Here is a 24,562-nt window from a genome sequence, read left to right as displayed (position 1 = left end):
CGCTAAATGCAATGTTGTAAGTCGAGGACTACCTGTTCATTATGAAGGGGGTCGAACAAAAAAGGGCAATTCTTCATCCCTTTGGATTGAAAGCAGCAGAAAAACGGTCCGATGAGACCCAAGAAGAGATCAAACCCAAATGGCACTGAAGAAAAACGACGGTGCAAATTTGAGTTTAGAAATGGGATTGTTCGTCTTTAAAAGATGAAAATCAAGTCAGGTCATTGCAGATGCGAAGTAGGGGTTGGACCTACACTCTCCCGTGAAGACGTGGGCCTGTGGGCCTCCTACAATGTTAGGTGTCTTAAAATAAAACAAAACAAAAAGTAACAGTATTGTATAGTAACGTATTTTTAATCATAATATAATTAAAGAGCCTTACAAGAGGTATTGTCATTACTGAAGATTAGGGAGCATGAATTTTCCAGGCTGTGGCATATTCATTCATTCCTTCCTTCCTTCATTCATTCACTCACTCACTCACTACTTATTTATTATTTAATTATTGTTTAGTATTTTAGTAATTATTTCTTGAAATTGTTTTTATCAGCACAGACCCCAAATTAAGGTCACGACAGGTGAACCCCCGGTCACTCCCCTTATGAAGATATCCAGAGCTCCCCAGGGAGGGAAGGAGGAGGGGCACGTGGCCCAGACAAGGAGAACGTACCCATCCGGTTCTCTTTCATTGCGAGTCTTAGCTTTCCGCTAGCGCTGCTTATGCTGGGGGAACTCAGGCTAATGCTGGGGGGGGGGGAGGGTTAAGGTTAGGAAGGAAGGAAGGAAGGAAGGAAGGGCTGTGGTGTCACAGCGGTTGGAATGCAATATTGCAGGCAAATTTTGACCACTGCCAGGAGTTCGATTCTGATTGTCTCCAGGTTGACTCAGCCTTACGTCCTTCTGAAGTGGGTAAAAGGAGGACCCAGATTGTTGGGGGAAAGAGGCTGACTCTGTAAACTGCTTTAAAAAGCACTGTGAAGTGGGATAGAGGTCTAAGTGCTATTGCTAGGTGGAGAGAGAGGAAGGAAGGAAGGAAGGAAGGAAGGAAGGAAGGAAGGAAGGAAGGAAGGAAGGAAGGAAGGAAGGAAGGAAGGAAGGAAGGAAGGAAGGAAGGAAGGGCCGTGGTGTCACAGCGGTTGGAATGCAGCATTACAGGCTAATTCTGCCCACTGTCAGGAGTTCGATTCTGATTGTCTCCAGGTTGACTCAGCCTTCCGTCCTTCTGAGGTGGGAGGACCCAGATTGTTGGGGCTCTATAGGCCGGCTCTGCCAACCGCTCAGAGACCCGGCCTTTAAAAAGCACTGGGAAGCAGGATAGAGGTCCAAGGGCGATGGCTCTTCCGCAGGCAATTCTTGTGCTGTTGTGTTACCAGGGTTGTTGGAGAGCCAGCTGCCCGACCCGGAAGCGAAGTGCTGTGACGTGCAGTGGGACTCCTGCGATCCCTACCCAGACCGCAGCAACAACACCTCCACCACATCCCCCGAGTCGGAGTCATCCCACAACCCCCGCCATGACGGCCCCCATCACCAGCAAGAGCAGCGGCGGCGGCAGCAGCAGCGGCAGAAGGAGGAGGAGCAGCAGGAGCAGAAGCAGCAGCACTACCACCTGTACTACCACCACCACCAGTACCCTCCCCCGTCTCTGCTGCCGGTCTCTGCAGGGTCTCGCCTCAGCCACAGCAAAATCCGGCTCTGCGTCCTGGTCCTCATGCTCCTGCACACCATGGTCTCCTTCTCCGGTGTGCACAGCAGCGAAGGCCTGAGCCTGGACGTCCTTCCCGCCGTGGAGGAGAGCACCGCCAGGGACGAGTGACCGAGCTCGAGGGCAGCTCCTCAGGCAAAAGGAAAGGGCGGGGAAGGCGCCTGCGGGGGAGGGGAGGGGCACTCCTTATACCTCTTTGGGGGGCACCGGTTGGGTGACATGCCATGCACAGGCCCACCCCCCACGTGGAAACCTCCCCCACCAAGAGCAACTCCTCGCAGGGCCACCCTGGGATGCCCAGAGGGACTGTGTGGAAACACAGCCTCCCAGAGGGCTCCACGAGCTCCTGGCCTGAAGCTGCGGAAGCCAGGCACGGAAGGGGCAGGAGGGAAGGTGGAGCAGGTGGTCTCCTGCAAAGGCCAGCGCGAGGGTCCCCCCTCCCCCGGGAGAGACCCCTGCTTCTTCTGCCACCACCTATCCTGGGTAAGGTTCCTGGCCGGGATGTTTCCACTCCAGAGTGAGCAACTGGCCTGTGGCAACGGCAGAAGCAGTAGCTTGACCCCAAGGTCCAAGTCCTACGCGAGGCCCGTCCCAGGCAACCCAGGGGTGATGACAGGGTCCCTCCCTTCCCTCTTTCTTAGACCTCTCTGGCTCCTCCCCCCCTTCTCTGACCAAGAGCTGCAAGAAGTGCTGAACGGACCTTCCCGGGCTTCCGGTTGAGCCCGGGCCCAGGAGAAGTCAGCGGCAGTAGCTTGTGCAGTCTGGGGTCCCACGTTCCCAGAAGGGCTGAATTCCTTCACTGTCTGCCTATATCATCTCTGTACGATGTCCTCAAACACATGAAATACCTGCATTTCCCCGAAAGGAAGACGAGGCTTTTCTCCAAGGGGATTACTTTCAAAATTGGAGGGTTAGTCTTAGATTTGTTGAGAATATGCCAATAGAAGCCCGTTTCTTTTCTGTTCTTTTTCGTTGAGTTAGTTAATTAGTTTTGCAGGAGAAGGGGGATTATCAGCCATGCTGGCTCAGGAATTCAGGGAGTTGAAGTCCACAAGTCTTAAAGTTGCTAAGGTTGGAGACCCCTGCTCTAAAAGGTAGACATGCTGACTTTTGCACAATGGTAGGAAGTTAGAAATGCCTCTCTCCTTGTTTCTAGCACTCACACAAGAAGATTATAGTTGACTTCCAAGTGGAGCCAGAATGTCCAAGCAAAAAAACTCTGAATAGGCCCACAACATATTTCCTGTGAGAAATAACCAGCTCAGATGTTTATTATTATTATTATTATTATTATTATTATTATTATTATTATTATTATTATTATTATTATTATTATTATTATTATTATTATTATTATTCCCAATTGATAGGCTTGGCTTGGCTCGGCTTCATATAATCTCATTAACTGACTCAAGTTCAATCCCTGGTTCTTTACAGAAACTGAAGGCATGTCCTTATTCTTGGCTCAATTAACCCTCTACCAAAATGCTACCAGGTTTGGGTCCACATTCATTCCTCAATTTAAATTTGCCCATGCTCTCTCTCCCTGCATATGCCCATGGGAAAAATGGTTTTATGCAGACACAATGCAGGCAGGCTGTTTCTGATACCTAAAAATTCTCTCCCTGAACGTTAAATTTTCATTCAAGGAAAAAGGGAGGCTCTTTAAGAGACTCTTGACATGGAAGTATCCCTCTGTCTCTCTCTGGTTTTTTAATCTTATATTAAAGAACCATTTTTGTCTCAAACCTCTCACTAAGGCTCTCACTCTCAGAAATGTGGATAGCATCCAAAAGACTATTCTCCATCAGCAGTTGGCGTGTTACATATCATCACTGAGAAAGAAGAATTTGTGAAAACAATGAGGGGTATAATAAACAAGAGTGAGAAAATTGAGCAGCTCTAAATATGTGATTTATACCAATAGAAGATAATATTTGCAGCTTAGGTTTGGACTGTGGAGACCCTTGGTGCTCTCTGAGCTTGGTGGTTTTCTTGCAGACGTTTCATGACCAAACTAGGTAACATCATCAGTGCACTGATATCAGTGCATGAAATGTCTGCCAGAAAGCCACCAGACTCAGAGAGCACCAAGGAATCCCCTGTAGGTGGTTTGTGTTGGTCTAAAATAGACTCCTTTAGAGGACAATTAGGTAGTGAAAAAATTAACCCTCGTTCTTGGCTTCTCTGTAATGTCTGACAAATCTTGAAGTGGGATTATTTTAATAATTCCAGAAATCACATCCCCTATGGATTTTTGTGCTCTTTGGTTATAGGTTGGGCCACATTCCTTTCTCCTTAAAGAAAAGCTACCTTCTGTGTGGTTGGAAGTGAATAATCATAGCAAATCACAGGGAGGCTGTATTGTTACCTATTCATTTGATTCATTATCAGACAGGGAACCAACGTGTTGGGTTATTCGGAGGTCTGAGCTTTAGAACCTTCCAGGAGATACTCACCCATCTCAAAGTTATGACTGAAGTCCTGAATGCCCAAAGTGAGTAGTCTTCTTAATCCCACTAGATACTATGCAACATGAAAACAGAAGGGATTTTTGATCCAATCCACATGGTATATCTGCCTCAAGTATAAGCTCCCACCTTGCCTCTTTTGAGGAGGATGAGGAAGAGGGTGATGATGAGACAGGGGTGAGATGGATCACTCCAAACCAGTGTATGTTTTCCAGAGGATCTCCAGGTAAGGTCTACTCCCAACCCTGTAACCAGGTGCCAGGGATTGAAGTGCCTGCACCTTGTCCTTGCAAAGTTGTCCCCAAAGGTGTCCCCTCTCCACCTGCTTTGGTCCTTCTTGGTGACATAATTTCTATAAGAAATGGCTATCATTTACAATATGCAGTTCAGTTCATGATAAGACATGGTGGCGGAGCACAGCGAGATCAAAAGAAGGCATAGTTTTCAATCCCATTTAAAACGGGGGAAAAAATTCCGATATGAAGCAACACCGGGCCTCATCCTTTGCAATGACTTCCTTTGCTACCTGGAATTGCTATTCATGGTGCACATGGCCAACAGATTGCCTGAGTGAAAAGACTTGGGATCCAGCAGTATATTCACTATTGAATTACAATCAAAGATTGAGCTTTTGTCTTACCTTTAATCACCTGGGATTCATAAGAAACTACCCCCCTCCCTGCCTTAGGAAGTGGTGGATGGACCCTTGATCTCTTTATAGGCGAGGGCAAATAATGAATGCCATAGAAAACCCACTTAATACCGTGGTTACCGTAAGCAGCCTCTGGTTGATTGAACCAACAGAATTGGACCCATTGAGGAGTATTACAGGAACAAAATGGAACAGATATTGCTGCATTTGGGTTACTCCAATGACAGTTTCTATTGCTGGTTATTTTGAATTGGACCCCAAAAGGTTTCATTACTTTTCACATTGCTGGAAGGCTATTCTCTTGGCTAACAACTAAATTGGGTAAAGGAGGGTCATTTTTTCTTTTTTAAAAAAAATAGATTTAAAGAGGGTAATGCAAAATTCTGCAAAGTTGCCTAAGCTGATTTGAGCAATCATAAGAACAGGAACATGAGCTGATCTGAGCAAAACCCATCTTAATTAACATACGACTTCTAGCAGCTAATGATGTGCTTGATTGGAGGGAAGATGGTCATCCTTCCCTCCTGCCTCTTGTTTCCCTCCAACTGGTTTAAGGGCCATACTGGCCCTAGTCTGGAGGTAACACTGAGTTTACATGGCCAAAGGACACTTGATAGAGCTGTCCTCCATGCATTTAACCAATACTCCTTTAAATTATCCAAATCACCAACCATCACAATGTCCCAAAATAGATCCTTGAGGAATTCCGCTTCTCCACTGAGAAAAATTGCCCACTTTTCTTACTCTTTGCTTTGTGTTTATTTTATCAACAGTCTATACAGGAACACATCCTCTCATCTCATAGTCTTTGATGAAAAAAATGCCTCTTAACAGAGTTGGAAGGGACCAAGTTGGAGGTCTTCCAGTCCAAGCCTCTGGTCAAGCAGGAGGCCCAAGGCCATTTCAGAGAAATGGTTGTTTAGTCTTTTCTTTAAAATTCCAATGTTGGAACACCCGCAATTTCTGGAGGCAAGTTGTTATAACTGTCAGGAAATTTTTCCTTAATTTCAGGTTGCTTCTCTCCTTGATTAGTTTCCATCCGTTGCTTCTTGTCTTGCCCTCTGGTGCTTTGGAAAATAGGATGAACCTTCTTCTTTGGGGCGGCCCCTCAAATATGGGAACACTGTTATCACCCCTAGTCCTTCTTTTCATTAAACTAGACCTACCCAATCCCAGCCGTTGTTCTTTATATGTTTTAGCTTCTAGTCCCCTAATAACCTTTGTTGCTCTTCTCTACACTCTTTCCATAGTCTCAACATCTTTTTTGCACCATGGCAACCAAAATGCAGTATTCCAAGTATGGTCTTACCAAGGCCTTATAAAGTGGTATTAACACTTCCACTTGGCGTAGATTCTGTAAGATTGAAGAGGGAGGATTTATCTTTATGGAAGACATGGTGATTTCCTTCAGCAGAGCTTCTGTGTTTAGAGTAGTTTTTTTTTTTTTTTTAAATGTGATCAGAATTTCACCAATTTATCTGGAACAGACATTTGATCCGTCTATATTTTCTTGGGTCTATATTTCTCTTGGGTCTAAAATGTGCATCTAGTTTGAAGGGCTTTTTTAAAACTTTTGCTAAGTCATCAGACTTTATCTTTGAATTCTTTCAGGATTGTCAGTTGGACGCCATCAGCTTGGCAATTTGTTGCTGGGTAGTTTCTAAAGACATCTGGAAGGTCTCATTACCACAGTTTGCTTGCATACTTCTGATTGTCTCCTCGAAAACAGCATTAGCAATAGCACTTAGACTTATATACCACTTCACGGTGCTTTACAGCCCTCTCTAAGCAGTTTACAGAGTCGGCATAATCCCTTCAACAATCTGGGTCCTCAGTTTAATGACCTCAGAAAGATGGAAGGCTGAGTCAGTCTTGAGCCAGTGAGAACCGAGCTGCTGAACTGCTGGCAATCGGCAGTCAGCAGAATTAGCCTGCAGTACTTTACTGCATTCTAACCACTGTGCCACCATGGCAATAGAGTTAATATTAATATGACATTAATATAAAAGCAGATTAATCTAGTTTCTTTGCAAACCGCATCATTCCGTGGTGTCTCTTTTGCTACTTGACCCAGTGACCCAAATGCTTCTTGGGCCAGTTTTTGACTTTGAAAATAACTTCTTACTATTTTCCTTTAGTATTTTTTTTCCACATGCTCTTCAATTGTTACTATTTTATTTGCATCTCTTTTATCACCTACTTTTTCTGCCGAAGTCTGTGCCCCTTTTTCTCCTTTAAATGGATTTTCCATTTCCCGAAGGAAATTTCTGAACTTTTACAGCTATGCGGATGCAAATAAACCACCCTAGTAGCCGATTCCTGGGCTTGGTTGATCCCTTCTAAACAGGATACATTCTACTTCAGTTACTGTCATTTGAAAAAGACTCTGGGCATAAGGAAGTAATTCAACTGTCTCAAAAGCATTGAAGCAGTCTGCACATGCTCAGGAAACATGAAATACAATGGCCTGGACCTCCCCATCCCTCCAGCTGCAGGGAGAGATCAGCCCCCAAAAAGTGTGCTTGAGCAAGACCATTAATCAGGAAATACCGGTACAAAAATATGTTGTCAGCTTGGATTTGAAATAAAGGAACCACCAATTTTCTTTTATTGGATGCGTTGCAACTACTTCTGTGGCAGCACCAAATATACAAACAGGGGCTGGAGGTTTCGGGGGAGGGGGGGTAAGGACCAGGCTCCCACAGAGAAAGTCAGAGAGTGAGTACATGAAGTGTTTGGAGGTGGACAGGGTAGACTTTCTGCAGCAGGAGGAAATAGCAGCCTGTTGAAAGTTTTGAGCTCAGATTCTTGTGATAGCAGGCTGTACTTTGGTGGGAGATTATCTACTCCAGGGATCTCCAACCTTGGCAACTTTAACACTTGTGGACTTCAACTCCCAGAATTCTGGGAGTTGAAGTCCACAAGTCTTAAAGTTGCCAAGGTTGGGGGCCCCTGATCTACCCTAGACAGTTTGTTCTGAAGGAGAAAAGAAAGGTTTACACAATTTGCACACCATTTCCTATATAGACTGCTCCCCCCCCCCCATAGATTTTTAGATGGAGAAAGTTTGGAAATGACGCTTGTCAGGGATCATCAAGAGTTTTTGGCCTGGTGGGCGCAACTGGAAAGTTTGAAAACCTATTTTAGGCGAAATGACTGATTGTGGGGAGACCTGGCTCAGTCTCCAAATAGTTGCATCTGGGATGGGACCAAATATAGAGCATCAATGTATCAGCAGGTTACTGTCGCCCCCTCCTGGTGGGTGCCAGGGAAAGTGTGTCCTGACATGGATTTGCAAGCAGCATTTTTGGAGACTCCAGGCAGAACTTTTAAGAACAAGTACAGGAACAAGTGTTCTGACCCAAGCCTCGTTCAAAGCAAACAAACACCAAACGGAGATAAAAGCAAAACCTTTTTAATGCTTCTCTGTGAATTCCGTTCCTTCACGGTTAAAAGGCTGTTTCAAACTAATTGTCCCAGATAAAAACAAGCCTTGCCAAGGTTGTGCAAGGCTGCCAAGTTCACTAGATTAAATTGCAAGGAAATAATCAAAGCCAGAAGTCTCCAAACACAAGCCAGAATAGTCTGAAATTCCACAAGACTTGACGTGCAAGAAGTTCTTTGCTTCCTGCAAAGAATCCCACCTCTGAGAGCTGGCTTTTATCCCTTAAGGGAGGGACCATCACCTTGCAGCCTTACTCCTGAGTCGCCCGTGCTGCTGCAGCTGCTCTTTCCTTCAAGCAGCCCTGGGCACAGGCTCCTTGGGGTCCTCTTCATCGCTGCTGCCAGCCTCCACAATCTCCGAAGGCAGCACCCCACTCCCTGATGGTCCTGGCCCCATCCCTGCATCACACGCAGGCCCCTCATCCGAGTCCTCATTCTCCGAGACCTCAGCCATCTGCACCTGCTGCTGGCAAACCACCACAACAAGAGAGGTTGAAAGGGAATGAAACTATTTGATATTTGCTTGTGGCCCCTGTTTGTGGGGTGCCAGACTCACAAATGGTGCCAGAGGATCACATGGAGCATATGCCCTGGGAAGAGAATGCTTTGCATCTCGAGGATCATCCTCTTAAATTCTGGGAATTGAATTCCACACATCTTAAAGTCAAGATTTGAGGAACACAATTGTGGGTAATTTCTAAGGTGTCCTGTGAAAATAACTCCTGGTTGTAGGTGCTCCCTCAGAAATAATGATCCTGCAGGATTTTGTTTGAGGGCATCTGAGATTCAGACTCGCAGATTTGATAACAAATGTATAGAACAGATCCAAATGTATTTATTTAAAAGACTTCTATGCTACATATTAAAACTCTTTAAGTGGAATAGAAGCATTGGACACCCATCATTCTTTAAAACATTCAGAGTATGCATTAAACATGAAAAGAATTATGAATTGTTACAAGATACAACATTTCAACTCTAAATTCCAAAGTTCCTAAGAAAAGGTTGGGTTTTAGATTCTTTCAAAAAACTTTCCAAATACAAGCATTTTGTAGTTTCAAAAGCTCCTAAGGTTAGCCAGACCAAATTGAGAAATCAGAAGATGTTTTAATGAAATAAATTGCCATTCTGCATTTTAGAAACCCAAATTATTCATAGAAGATAGAATCGTAGGATTGGAAAGGATCCTGGATGACATTTAGTCCGACCCGCTGCTTGAGCAGAAAATTCTATACCATTCCTGACAAATGGTTGCCCAACCTCTTCTTGAAAAGCTTCCAGTGATGGAGCACCCACAACTTCTGAAGGCAAAGCATTCTACTGATTCATTGTTCTCACTGTCAAGAAATTTCTCCTTAGTTCTAGGCTGGATGTCCCTTAATGATCTTCCACCTGTTGCTTCTTGTCCTGCCTTGGGTACTTTGGAGAATAGGGTGACCTCCTCTTCTCTGTGACAGCTTCTCAATTATTCAGATAAGCATAGCCACTTATTTCCTTCCTGGTTCTTGTGAGGTGCAGCCTATTCCCTGCCAGAAGCTCTTCATATAGGTAATTTAGACCGGGGTCCAGCAATCCAAAGTTCTTTCAGCAGCACTATCGTATAAGTCAGTGATTTACTTCTAAAATCCTCCACTTGCACTTTGGATGTTGGCCTTTTATTAGAAGTACAAATGAAAACATGACCTGTGCTCCCATTTTGTTGGATTTTCATGCCTAGATACACATAGTCTCTCGTTATTGTTCTCAGGCTCTTTGTTGCCTCGCTCATCCTCATGTGTACACAATACATTTCTTCAGGCTCAGGTTCTCATAGCAAGTTAAATAACATGGCATAAAATATTAAAGATGCTGTATTCATTAAATGTGAGAAGGTAAAAGATTTAAAGTCATCAAGGTCCTATCCAAACAAAATGCAATTCAGTAGTGAGAAAAGTAAGGTTTTATGCTTGGGCAAGAAAAATGCACAGGTGTAGCATAGGTAATACCTGGCTCAACAGAAGTAACTCTGAGAAGGACTTGGGGTCCTAGTGGACAACCCCTTAGGTATGAGCCAACAGTATGTGGCAGCTGAGCAAAAAGCCAACACAGTCCTAGGCTGCATCGATAGACGGATAGTAACAAGTTCATGTGAAGCAATAGTACTACTTTATACTGCATTGCTGAGACTACACTTGGAGTACTGCAGCCTGATCTGGCCACTATGATATAAAAAAAGATGTTGAGAGTCTAGAAATGGAACAGAGAAAAGCAACCAAGATGGTAAGGGATGCGGAAGCTAAACCATATGAACAATTGAAAGTATTAGGTATGCCTACTACTGTAGCAAAGAGAAGGACTACAGGTGATATGGTAGCTACCTTCCAGTACTTGAGGGCCTGCTACAGAGAAAAGAAGTTTGACCTACTCTCCAAAGTACCTGAAGGCAGAAGAAGCAGTAATGGATGAAAGATCATTAAAAAGAGACCCAACCTAAAAATAAGCAGAAATTTCTTAACAGAGAACGGTTCATCATGGAACACCACTTACCTCCAAAAGTTGTGGGTGCTCCATGTCTGGAGGGTTTCAAGAACAGACAGGATGGCCACTTGTCTGGAGTGGTATAGGTTCTCCTACTCGAGCAAGGGGTTGGACTAGAAGACCTTCAAAGTCCCTTCCAATCAGTGGTGGGATTCAATTTTTTTTTACTACCGGTTCTGTGGGCGTGGCTTGGTGGGCATGGCAGGGGAAGGATATTGTGGAATCTCCAGTCGGAGATGTTATTTGCTGGTTCTCCGAACTACTCAAAATTTCCGCTACCGGTTTTCCAGAACTGGTCAGAACTTGCTGAATGCCACCACTGCTTCCAACCCTATTCTATGTGCTAAGTGTGCAAAGAGCAATATGGAAAATATAAACAAAATAAAAGAAACAAAAGCATTTCTTTCAGCCTTCATGCCGCAATATAACTGCCATGTGATCTGAACAATGTTTTTCTCAAAAGAAAGAGTTGATGGAAAGATTTACTGAGAAGTTTGCACCTGGTCCCTCCCACCTGCCCTTTTTTTCTCTAGCATAATGTAAGGATAACTTCAGGAGACCCTGTTTTAAGGGTTTGAGCAAAAGGATCTATTCGCCATTCTTTCTACTTCCTTCACAAATGTTTTCTCCCTCTTAAAGATCCCTTAAGAAACGATTCTCTTCACAGCTTCCAGTTTTGTTTACCTTTCCAAATATTTTCTTAACCTTGGGGGAGGCAAGGAACAATGATGAAAATGGAGAGTCTGGTGATATCTGAGTGTATATCAGACAAGACCTTTCTTGAACAGAGAGGGACATGCATCTGAGATAGAGTTTACAGACAGCGTCTGGAAATCTTATTTATTCCATGGCCATTACCTGAGTCATTGCACAAGACCGAACAGACCAGACTCCATAAAGCTGGCTTTTGATTGCGCTGTGCCAGTTTTTAAACAGCCACCTGTTCTCATTGCATTCTTAGGGGATGGGATTTCATAAACCTATCAAGAGACCAAGATGTCCAAGGACCTGAGATATCTGATATGGACAGCCCAGTCCTTAAGCTCTAATGCCGCAATCCCTGATTTTAGCAGCTTCTGGGGTTTTCCCCTTAACTCTGCACATCTGGTTTTGTCCTGTTTCTGTATTACTTCCTAGAGCACAAAAATCCAGCATAATTCCAAAGTTTCTGAACACATCAGGGTCCATGCCACTGACCAGACAAAACATCCAGGTTCTACACATAAGTGTTGAGGTTAAGCCTGCCAAGGAGCCACATATTTGCATTCCCGCCAAAGATAACTGTTGCTTCAATAGTTAATAGCTCTAACAAGCAAAGGACAGGCAGCTTCTGGGAACTGCTTCCTAGATCAGGGGTCTCCAACCTTGGCCACTTTAAGCCTGGCGGGCTGGGGAATTCTGGGAGTTGAAGTCCACTTGGCTTAAAGTGGCCATGATTGGAGACCCCTGTCCTAAAAGATAAACTGTGCCCAATATGCAAATACTTAAAAGTGGAATAATATCAAAATGTCAGCTTTTCTCCCCAACTGTACTAAATGAGGGTGCACACAGGATGTGATTTCCCAGAATCATGAAAAAAACCACTGTTTTTTGCTTTTCTAAAAAAATAGTTTTGAAATTCAAATATGTATTTAAAATTCAAGGTAGACCTGAAAATATGCTTCTGTTCTATTTGTGGCCAGAAGGCTACTTTCCAAAAGGGATTTGGTCAAGCCTCCGAGATCCAGCCAGGTTGCTTTTCAAATGCTACACAGGACAAAATAATAACCTACCCGAGATATGCTTTACTAACTGCAAATGTCAGAGTCTTTGGGCCGTAGGTGTCTGTGGAGATTCTCAGCCATCCAAGTCATGGTTGCCCCAAAGGTCCTTTTTCAAAAGGCAGCTGGACTTTCTTGGTTTTGTCCTTGAAGATTATTTTCCTTCTCATCCAAGAAGCTTCCTTAAAAGTGAAGAAGCTTCATGGGCGAGAAATGAGACATCTTCAAGCAAAAACAAAGAAAGCCCAGTTGCCTTTTGAAAAAGGACCTTTGGGACTTTGGGCTGTTAGAGTAGCAGGTAGGAAGAGTAATGGTCCAGGACAGGGTTCTCCAAACTTGGCCACTTTAAGACTTGTGGACTTCAACTCCCAGAGTTCCTCAGCCAGCTTTGCTGGCTGTGGAACTCTGGGAATTGAAGTCTATAAGTCTCAAAGTGGCCAAGGTTGGAGAACCCTGCTCCATGTGATTGCAGACAACCATGATGGCAGTGAAAGTCCCACCAAGTGGCGAAGGCTCTTCATGGGAAGGGTGTCACTGGCCCCAAGTAAAATGTGGGTTGGGGAAGAAAGGCACTTAGCATTGGAGATGAAAGATTGGATCCGTTTTGCCTGGACATCTGTGCCCCTGATAAAAATGACTCAGCGTACACAGAGTTTGGATATAATTTCTAACCTATTATAACATCTCATTTGACATGTAGGGTTATTCCTGTTTTTCCTTTGGCCACTGCTGTCTCCTGGGTTGAAGGAGTCCTTTCCGTTGTGAGGTTTTTCTATTCTGGCAGGAAGGCAGGTCTATGGAATTGGGGCGCAAGAGTTGGGGGGGGGAGCAGGTGAAAAAGTGAAGACCAGCAAGGGAAAGCTCCTCTTTCCTTTCCATGCGATTGTTTAATTATTAAGATCCTCTTGAGGGTCCTTCCTTGGAATAAAAGAGGCGATGCCACCCAAAGGGGAGTCGGCCAGAGAGAGAAGGGATCAAGGCAGGCCACACGAATTCTCGGTCTGCTTCGGCCACAGAGAGGAACTCCTGGGCTGAGATGTCAAGGAGCATTTTTCTGAGGGCGATTGAGATGTTGGGAAAACTACAAGGTGTGTTGCTGAACTCAACCTTAAAACTCTTTCATTCCCTCATGGCCTTGTTTCTCTCTCCAGCCTCCTTCTCCTCCCAGCGCCCCCCCTGCCCCCTCACTGGCCCTCTGTCCTCCCTTTTTTTCCTCTCCCGTCATAAGAAAATGGCTGTGCTCTTTGAGGGAGCACTTTTCTTAGGTCATTTTATACACTGTGCTTCATGTTTAGAACTTTTTTGCACTAGTTCCTATTACATTTGTTTTCCAAGATGGTTTGACAAAAAAAACAAACAAAACAAAAAACAAAACAAAAAAGGAGGGGGGAAATGATAAAAATCATGCTATAATTCAGTTGTATTAAACTATTATTATTATCCTATTACTCTCTGTGTTTCAATAGTCTCTGTACCTGTAATGCTTTCAGTTCTGTTGTATTTTGGATCAGGGAACTACTCTGCTCCTGTTTAACCCAGTAAAGAAATAAAATGTTATGAATTGATAACTTTTTATCTGGTGTGTGATTTTCTTGGCAGCCAGAAATATTCACTTCAGGATGTGTCTGTAGATTGCAGATATATAGAAAAATACATCCACGTGTTGAACGGTGAGACTTGAAGAAAATCTGAAAGCCAAATTTCTTTTTAAAAGTGTGTGAGGGGGGAGAGGAAATATTTGGGGGGGGGGGGATATTTGCCTTTATTGCCTCCTGGGTTGCTTTTTAAATTTCCTACAGCTCTTTGATGTCTAGTGGTCTCCCCTGGCAAGTGGAGAAAAGGTCAGCAGAAGATCTGGGAGGAAAATGTTACCTGCTCTAGGAACTGAGAAAGATATTGGAAAAGTTTGGAATTAGAGCGAACATGTGAAAACAAGATGTTCCAGGGGAACAATTTGCATAATTGGGAGAAGTATGTTCCTCCTGGCCTGGGCATGATGAAAGCAGGCTGAGTGTCCTCTACAGCAGGGGTCGCCAACCTTTTGGACCTCAAGGACCACCAAACTTATAATTTTAAATCCCAGGAACCACTAACCAGTTCTGTGGACATGGCCTAATATGTGGGTGTGGTTTGGTGGTCATGTGACTGGCTGGGCATGGCTTGTATATAAATAATATAAATATTTATATAAATATTGAATTTTGTATAAAAAAGAGCAAGCAACTTTTATCCAAAAGCAGGCAGGCAGATTGAGTTGCTCACAGAATCACAGATTCATTCAGAGATCTATCTATCTGCCATTGGCTCGCTCAGTCTGTCACATAAAATTTGCTTGCAAGCAAACTCACAAAATTAACTCACAACACACCATTTATGTAAATACTGAACTTTTTATTAAAAAAGAGCAACTTTTACTCCAAATCAAGCAAAGCAGGCAGGCAGATTGTGTTGCTCACAGAATCATTCAGTGATCAATCTATCTGCCATCGGCTATCTGAGTCTCATAAAATTTGCTTGCTGTGAGTCTGCACTGAATAACTGAACCTTCAGTCCTAAGGGAGGTTCGGCTGTGCTTAAGAGCAGAGCCGAAGATCTAAAGACTAGCTAGAAAGCAAGAAATCCAACCATTTCCTGCTTCCTAACTAATCTAAATCTCCAGGCACAGCAGAACAGCTGATGGTCGGGGAAAAAAAGGAAAAATAGCAATTTAGCAGGCAAGTTGGCAGGGTAAGGAGTGAGTGGGCAGGGAGGGTTCTCGCGGGCCATGTGGGTGGCTCAGCCTTGTGTTTCTGCACAGCCTGCATTAATTCCTTTGGGGGGTGCTCTGGGGGTGACATTTCTCTGTGGCTCACCAAAATTTTCTTCCAGACCACCAGTGGGCCGTGGACCACCGGTTGGCGACCGCTCCTCTACAGTACAGGAGGGAGGGAATAGAGAAGGAAAGAGACATGTTCAATGAACAGGCGGAGCAAGAGTTATCCTGGATCAAAAGAATAGCATAGAATAATAGAGTTGGAAGGGACCTCAGAGGTCTTCTAGTCCAAACCCCTGCTCTAGTAGAAGACCCTACACCATTCCAAACAAATGGTTGTTTTTGAAAGCTTCCAATGATGGAGCACCCACAACTTCTGAAGGCAAGCCATTCCACTGGTTAATTGTTCTCATTGTGAAGAAATTTCTCCTTACTTCTAGGTTGCTTCTCTCCTAGAACCTTAGTTCTAAGTTAGCTTCCATTCATGTCCTGCCTTTTGGTGCTTTGGAAAATAGTTTGACACCCCCCCCCCATCTTTGTAGGAGCCCTTCAAATATTGGAACAGAGCTATCGTGTCTCCCCTGGTCCTTTTCATTAGACTAGACATTCCCAATTCCTGCAACCATTCTTCACATATTTTATACTCCAATTCCCTAATCATCTTTGTTGCTCTTCTCTGCACTCTTTCCAGAATCTCAAGATCTTTTTTCTATTGCGATGACCAGAGCTGAATGCAGTATTCTAAGTATGGTATTACTAAGACTTTGTAAAGAATCCTTTAAAATTCTGGAATTAGTTCTTCTATCCCTCCTGTCTGAACAAACCCAAGTTTTACTTTAGATTGGCCACTGGATTTAGGAAATAGCTTTTCAAAACATTTGAGTCAGAAAGAAGAATAAATAAAAATCACTTTTCTTCTTTGTTAGTATGAGGGAAAGAATAAGATACCTTTAATGAATGTAGCCAATTCTTTGGCAAGATTCTTTTAGAAATGCCTTCAATTTTCAATTATATTTTTGACTGTTCAAAAGCATGTTCTTTTGTGATCATCCTGAAAAAATGATAATAATATTCAGGTTCCCTCAAGAAGAAGCATCAACAGGTTGGGATGAGTTAATCTTTGCACTGACAAATTAGGCCTCCCCAGATCCTTTACCCCTCTGGGTTTGCTCTTTGAAGCCATGGTGCAGAAGCTTCCCTTGGGCAAAAGTCCAATCTTGCAAGCTAGTTTCCTAATCAACAGATGATATGGGGCCCTACAAGATTGAATGGGGACCTGTTATTACTGTTTCATTAATGCCTTGGATGAAGAGGTGGAGGGAGTGCTAATTAAATTTACAGATGACTCAGAATTCAATGAGATATAGCTGTATCCAGAATAGAATAAATAGAATAGAATAGAATAGAATAGAATAGAATAGAATAGAATAGAATAGAATAGAATAGAATAGAATAGAATAGAATAGAATAGAATAGAATAGAATAGCTTTATTGGCCAAGTGTGATTGGACACACAAGGAATTTGTCTTGGTGTAAATACTCTCAGTATACATAAAGAAAAGGTACATTCATTAAGAATCACGAATTATAGTATACAACACTTAATGATAGTCATAGGGTACAATCAACAATCAAATCATAGTAGGAAACAGTCAAGTGGGAGGGGATGGGTGAGAAGGAGTGGTGAGAAGATTAACAGTAATAGTAGTGTACACTTTGTAAATAGTTGAACAGTGTTGAGGGAATTATTTGTTTAGCCGAGTGATGGCTTTCAGGAAAAAACTGTTCTTGTGTCTAGTTGTTCTGGTGTGCAGGGCTCTAGAGCATTGTTTTGAGGGAAGGAGTTGAAACAGTTTATGTCCGAGATGTGGGGTCTGTAAATATTTTCACAGCCCTCTTTTTGACTCGTGCAGTATACAGGTCCTCAATTGAAGGCAGGTGGGTAGTAATCGATTTTTCTGCAGTCCTAATTATCCTCTGAAGTCTGTGTCTGTCCTGTTGGGTTGCAGAACCAAACCAGACAGTTATAGAGGTGCAGATGATAGACTCAATAATTCTTCTGTAGAACTGGATCAGCAGCTCCTTGGGTAGTTTGAGCTTCCTGAGTTGCTGCAGAAAGAACATTCTTTGTTGTGCTTTTTTGATGACATTTTGATGTTAGGTGTCCATTTTAGGTCATGTGATATTGTAAAACCTAGAAATTTGAAGGTCTTTACTGTTGATACTATGTTGTCTAGTATTGTAAGAGGTGGTAGTATGGGAAGGTTTCTTCGAAAGTCTACCACCATTTCTATGGTTTTGAGTGTGTTCAGTTCCAGATTGTTTCGGTTACACTACGAGGCAAGTTGTATAACCTCCCGTCTGTATGCAGATTCATCATTCTCTCGAATGAGTCCAATCACTGTCGTGTCATCAGCAAACTTCAGTATTTTAACAGATGGATCATTTGAGATGCAGTCATTGGTATATAGGGAGAAGAGAAGTGGAGATAGCACACAGCCTTGGGGGGCCCTGTGCTGATTGTACAGGTATCGGATGTGATTCCACTGAGCTTCACCTGCTGCTTCCTGTCTGTTAGGAAGCTTATGATCCACTTACAAGTGTGTTCAGGTACCGCTAGTGGGTTTAATTTACTTAGAAGAGTGTCTGGAATGATGGTATGGAATGCTGAACTGAAGTCTACAAAGAGGACCCTTGCGTAGGTATTTGGAGATTCAAGGTGTTGTAGGATGTAATGCAGAGCCATGTTAACAGCATCATCTGTCGATCTATTTGCTCGATATGCAAACTGCATGGGATCTAACAGCGGATCCGTGATGGTTTTCAGGTGGGACAGCACAAGCCTTTCAAAGATTTTCATAACTACAGATGTTAGAACAACTGGTCTGTAGTCATTCAGTTCCTTGATGGAGGGCTTCTTTGGCACTGGGATGATGGTAGAATGTTTGAAGCAGGAAGGAACATAGCGCATCTCTAGTGATCTGTTGAAGATTCGGGTGAAGATGGGGGCCAATTGGTCAGCACAGACTTTTAAGCAAGAAGGAGTTATCTTGTCTGGCCCTGGTGCTTTTCCTGGCTTCTGTCTGTGTAATGGATCTTGCACTTTTTTTTCTGTGATCACCAGAGGTTGGGAGCCCAATGGATTGGGGCCAGTTGTAGGAGGTTTGGCTGTTGTTGGTGTGTTTGAGATGTGGGTTGTGGAGATAAGTGGCTGTAGTTTCTTTTCAAACCTGCAGTAAAACACATTCAGGTCATCTGCTAGTTATTGATTTCCTTCTGCCTGGGAAGGAGGTTTGCTGAAGCCAGTGATGTTTTTAAGAGTTTTCCACATGTTTGCTGGTTCATTTGTTGAGAATGGATTCTTTAACTTTTCCGAGTAGCTTCTTTTTGCTGCTCTGATCTCTCTTGTTAATATGTTTCTGGCCTGGTTGTATAGCATTCTGTCACCTTTTCTGTAGGCTTCCTCTTTGGAACGACGTAATTGCTTAAGCTTAGCTGTGAACCAAGGTTTATTGTTACTATATATTTGCAGGTTCCTTGTTGGTACACATAAGTCTTCGCAGAAGCTAACATATGATGTTACAGTATCTGTGAGCTCATCTAGGTCTGCAGAGGCATCTTCAAAAACATTCCAATCAGTGCAATCGAGGCAGGCCTGGAGCTTCAGCTCTGCCTCATCCCACCAAGTCCTCTCTGATTTAATTGTTGGTTTAATGGTTTTAAGTCTTTGTCTGTAAGCAGGTACAAGGTGAATCACGCAGTGGTCAGAGTGTCCCACAGTTGCTCGTGGTAAAGACCTATAAGCATCTTTTACTGTTGTGTAGCAGTGGTCTAAAGTATTTTTTGCCTCTGGTGGGACAATTTACATGCTGGAAATATTTTGGGAGCTCTTTCCTTAAATTTGCTTGATTGAAATCTTCTAAAATGATGGGAAGGGAACCTGAGTGTTTGGCTTCAGCCTCCATAAGTTGATTAGCAAGAGTTTGTAATGCCTTGTTTACACAGGCTTGTGGAGGAACATACACAGCTATTAGGAGAAATGAAGAGAACTCATGTGGAGAGTAAAATGGCTTGCAGTTGATGTGTAAAGACTCTAAGTTTTCATCACAAAACTTATATATTATAGTTATATCCTGAGACCAGCTGTTGTTGATATATAAACATAATCCATGGGATAAAAGCAGCAAGTGACATTGACCAAGCCACAGGAGAATATTGTGCGTGCAGAACATGGCTTATAAGGAAGCAAATCTCAGCTAGGTGTCAGGAAGACGTTCGGAGGGCTGGATTTTCTTCAGATGGAGGTGTTTAAAGAGAGATTAGATGGTCATCCGTTGGGGATGCTATAATGGATTCCTGCACTAAGCGTAGGATTGGATTTGGTGTTCTCTAAAGCCATTCCAACCCTTATATTCTATGATTTTATGATCTAGGTTTGGGACTGGATTGGCAATGTAAGGACATCAGATCATTAAGAACTGTTTGTTTTCCTTCTGGCAAACTTTTATCCACCGGTTCATCTTCATGTATGGAAATGCTTCTTCCCTCAACGTGGCAGCGGGTTTCAGTCTAGCCACTCCTTCAGTTAGGAAGGCACCTGATCTTATCTCTGTGCTTTGTTGTAGGGCATGCCTGGACGGACACACACACACAGAGAGAGAGAGACTTGCAGGTAAATCAGTTTGTTTTAATGCCAGCTGATGCAATTCTTCCTTGTGCACAAGTAAACTAAACCTTATACTATTCTGGGCAAATGGCTGTCCAATCTCTTATTGAAAACCTCCAGTGATTGAAGCACCCACCAATTCTGGGAGGCAAGCTGTTCCACTGGTTAACTGTTCTCCCTTTAGGGAATTTCTCCTCAGTTCTAGGTTGCTTCTCTTCTTGATTGGTATCCAGCCATTGCTTCTTGTCCTGCCTTCAGGTGCTTCGGTTTGCATTGATCATGGGGTTTACGCAGTTTCCTCTTTCTTTGTGGAAGAATGCCAGATGGGTTGCAGAAGAACTGTAGAGATGTTGCATAGTGCTCACCCCTGACAAAAAAAAAACTCAGGTCAGCCAGGGATCTGCAGCATTCATCAACACTGGCCTTCCCCCCAAAGATCTGAAGGTGCGCCAAAAGGCGGAAGGAATTTCCCACGCAAGGACTGCTGCAGTCCTGGACTCTAAATATTGCCTTAGTGGTTATCTATGACTGCATGGGACCGTCTCATTCAGGCCAATTGGGTCAGTGGTGTCCTCTTGACAGATTCTGGCCTCCCAGCAGAGAAGCATGCACAGACCCCAGCATTCAGTTCAGGCCCTTCTTGGTGGAACATTTTCTTAGACATTTATGTCTTTTGAATGTGCCCGGAGGAGCAGATTAGCAGCTTATAAAATCCTAATTAGTCAATTCATTAGGAAGGATGATAGAGGAGCTCCACCCAGTCTGACTGGAGCCTTAACTGCTGAGCTTTTCATGATGCTTGTAACTCCAGTCAAGAAGGCGAAGCGGATCAAGACTAGGCATGGCCTTCTGGAATTCTGTTCGGGACAGGAGAAGCGGAGGAGAGGCAGGGGATGGAAGGAATGGCACCAAGAGTGTGCTTCAGCTTCGTTCCCTAGTAAACTGGGTTACGTGGAACAATTCCATCCAGTTTCACAAAACCATGTTTTATATTGGAAATGAGATTTTGAAAGCGTTCATTTCTGGATGTCTCTAGATATCTGGAGGTGCATATCCAAGAGATGGAATTTGTTCCTGCCCAGTCCATTATTCCAGCATCCTTCAAGCCAGGCTCCTTTTAAAGTAATTGCTGGAGATATTTAAACATTTGCTTTTCTGCTCCATTGCTAAAACAAAAACAAACAAAAACCCCTTACTTTTAGGAAATACTTTCTGATGTCCATCTGAAATATATTTCCCTGTAATTTAAGATTATTGTTGATTCTACTTACTCTTCTTCTTCTTCTTCTTTTTCTTCAGCGTTTGTCTCGCGCTCTGGCGAGGTCCGCTAATGTCCTTGAGTATTGCTTCCACGCCTCTCTGTCTGCCACGTATGTCGGGTCTGCCTTCGCGATCTACTTACTGCTTCACTTAATTTGGGCTCCCTTTTTGTCAATTGTTCTGCTTGAGTCCAGTTGAAGATGGTTCCCCTTTTGGTAGAAGAGAGATGTGGCGTTCCCATTGCCCACAGGTGGATCCAGCCTTTCCTTCCCCTGCCTTCCTTCCTGCAGGTAAATGGCTATTGGCTGGTAAATTTCCTATAGGACCAATTACCTACGTATGTTTTAATAGATAGCTGAGTTGAAAGCTGCCTCTACATCCATAGACATTTCTAAATTACCGTTTCCCCACTCTGTGATTGCACTTTCAGCAGTTCCGTTTTGGGAAATTCCCTAAAATAAGCAGTCTTGTAGTTATAATTCTTTCTGACCACTGGATGGTGCTAATTCTCTCCAAAGAATGAGAAGTACATATAGCACATATATAGAAGACAACATATGGAAGATATTCAAAGGATCTTGATAGATTTGAGTGTCCTAGCCAACAAAAGGCAGTTCAGTGGCAAGAAAAGTAAGACCCTGCACTTTGGCAGGAAAAACTAGATGCACAGGAGCAGAATAAATGTTTGCCTAATTGCTTGTCTCACCACTAAATTACATTTTATTGGATAGGTTTGCCAAGGTCCTTCTGCTGGCTATTCCGCCAAGCTTGATGAGTTCCCTTTCTGTCCCCTTACTTAAATCATTGATGAAGATATTGAAGAGTCCTTGTCCTAAGATAGAACTAGAGGTTCCCCTCTGCATGCTTCCCTCCAGTTCCATTGGGGACTTCAACTTAAGAATAGAGTAGAATTCTTTATTGGCCAAGTGTGATTGGACACGCAAGGAATTTGTCTTGGTGCAAGTGCTCTCAGTGTACATGAAAGAAAAGAGACCTTTGTGAAGAATCATAAGGTACAACACTTAATAATATAGAGCCCTGCACACCAGAACAACTAGACACAAGGAGAGTTTTTTCCCCGAACACCATCACTCTGCTAAACAAATAATTCCCTCAACACTGTCCAACCATTTACTAAGTCTGCATTACTATTACTATTAATCTTCTCATCACTCTTTATCACCCATCCCCTTCCACTTGTGACTGTATGACTGTAACTTTGTTGCTTCTATCCTTATGATTTATATTGACTGTTTCCTAGTATTATTTGATTGCTTATTTGTACCCTACGACTATTATGAAGTGTTGTACCTTATGATTCTTGACTCTTGATGAATGTATCTTTTCTTTTATGTACACTGAGAGCATTTGTACCAAATTCCTTGTGTGTCCAAACACACTTGGCCAATAAAGAATGTTATTCTATTCTATTCTATTCTATTCTATTCTATTCTATTCTATTCTATTCTATTCTATTCTATTCTATTCTACCCTATCCTATCCTATCCATTATTAGTATCCTAGTCTGATTTTAGTTGATTGCTTATTTAGTATCCTATGACTATCAATAAGTGTTGTATCTTATGATTTATGATGAATGTATTTTTATGATTATTATATCATGATTTATCACGTTGGTATGTATGTACACTGAAAACTTATGCACTGGAGACAAATTCCTTGTGTGTCCAATCACACTTGGCCAATAAAGAATTCTATCTCTATCCATCTATATCTATCTATCTATCATCTATCTATCTATCTATCATCTATCTATCTCTATCATCTATCTATCTATATCTATCTATCTATCTATCTATCTATCATCTATCTATCTTTATTATCTATCTATCATCTATCTATCTATCTATCTATCTATCTATCTATCTATCTATCTATCTATCTATCTATCTATCTATCTATCTCTAAAAAAGTAGTCGTTTGTAATAATACTGAGGAGGTTCTTTCCTTTAAAAATATTGTAGTCTTTATAGTTTGTAATTCAAAGGAGAAAGTAGAGTGTTAATTGCAGATAAATAGAACCTGGGGTGTCTTACTGTAGTTTAGGGCAGTTTTACAATCCTCGTAAATCTGTTTATAATCCTCATAAATTTGTAGTTTTGCTTTGCGGTTAGTATATACAAGTTTTGCCTTGTAACAGCTTGACAGTGTAAACAGAGCTTTGTAATATAAACAAAGTTTTGAATAAATGATCATTCAGTTTTTTCAGGATCCTTCAATACATAACGTTCATATTCACTTCATTCTGGATCATTTAGTTCCTATAAATTCTGTTCAGAGACTGTAATCCTTATTGTTATGCAGCACTTATGTTGAAGAGAGAGAGAGAGAGAACCCATACTTTGCACACAAATGGCATCCAATTCTTTGCATCCAATTCATTTTATAAATAATACTTGAATATATGCATGGATAATGGAAAAAAACCTACGCAGTCAATATTGAAGAATTAAAAAGAGTAGAGTTATATCAGACAAAAGAAAAGATGATATATAGTACCAGGGGTGTCCAACCTTGGCAACTTTAAGACTTGTGGACTTCAACTCCCAGAATTCCTCAGCCAGCTGGCTGAGGAATTCTGGGAGTTGAAGTCCACAAGTCTTAAAGTTGCCAAGGTTGGACACCCCTGATATACCACGTATAGCTATCTTCTCTTTCCCTCCCTCCCTCCCTCCCTCCCTCCCTCTCTCTCTTTTTCAACAGAGTGCTGACAGCTGAACTCACCAGAGTTAAATTCTGCATCCAAGCAAAACTTTCTCACAAAGTCTTCTCTTTTCTCCAAGTCCAGTCTTTTCCCAATTCACTCATTTTCCTGTGGGTGCAATTCTGTGATTGATTTTTTGAGCCTTTTGAAAAGACTACCATGTTTATACTGTTATCTGTTATCTAATGCATGCTCAACAAATAAAATAAATACATTAAATAAATAAAACTATTTCTGGTTATCAGTGAGGAGGGAAATTGTTACACCTCGTTCCCCATGCTTACCTACCCTGTTGAGGGGCTGTCCTTGAAAACACTCAGGTTTTAACAGATTAACAGACCCACATGTAGCTGGTTACAATCAGATATGTTAAGAAAGAGATTGAAGATTTTATTTTAGCAGCTCATGAACATGCTTTGCCAATGAATTGCATGGCACAAAAATCCCACATATAATAACAGCAAATGTTGCCATTGATATTTTGTCACTCTCCTTTTGAGAAAAGGATGAAATGGTTGCAGTAAAACTTCACAGACTTGACTACAAGCAGTGCCATGACTGTTTTGCTAAAGTTACTCATTGGAAAGTTGGAAATTTGAATTTAAATAGAGCA

At 42.5% G+C, this 24,562-nt stretch overlaps 1 protein-coding gene across 1 annotated transcript in view; it reads left to right on the top strand.

Annotated features, from left to right (window-relative positions):
• NALF2 (NALCN channel auxiliary factor 2) overlaps window positions 1–14,114 on the top strand; it is a 32,702-nt gene extending 18,588 nt beyond the window's left edge. The window contains exon 3 of the mRNA XM_026678573.2: window positions 1,374–14,114. Within this exon, the coding sequence (XP_026534358.2) occupies window positions 1,374–1,813 (440 nt within the window). The 3' untranslated portion in view covers window positions 1,814–14,114. The remainder of the gene's footprint in view (window positions 1–1,373) is intronic.
• Window positions 14,115–24,562: the final 10,448 nt, after the last annotated feature.

This window comes from Notechis scutatus, chromosome 10 (assembly GCF_049901735.1).
Source record: "Notechis scutatus isolate UNSWTSFEM ecotype Mainland chromosome 10, rNotScu1.2, whole genome shotgun sequence".
Classification (NCBI taxonomy): Eukaryota; Metazoa; Chordata; class Lepidosauria; order Squamata; family Elapidae; genus Notechis; species Notechis scutatus.
The sequence above is the reverse complement of the archived record's forward strand: the minus strand, read 5'-3'. Positions and strand labels throughout refer to the sequence as shown.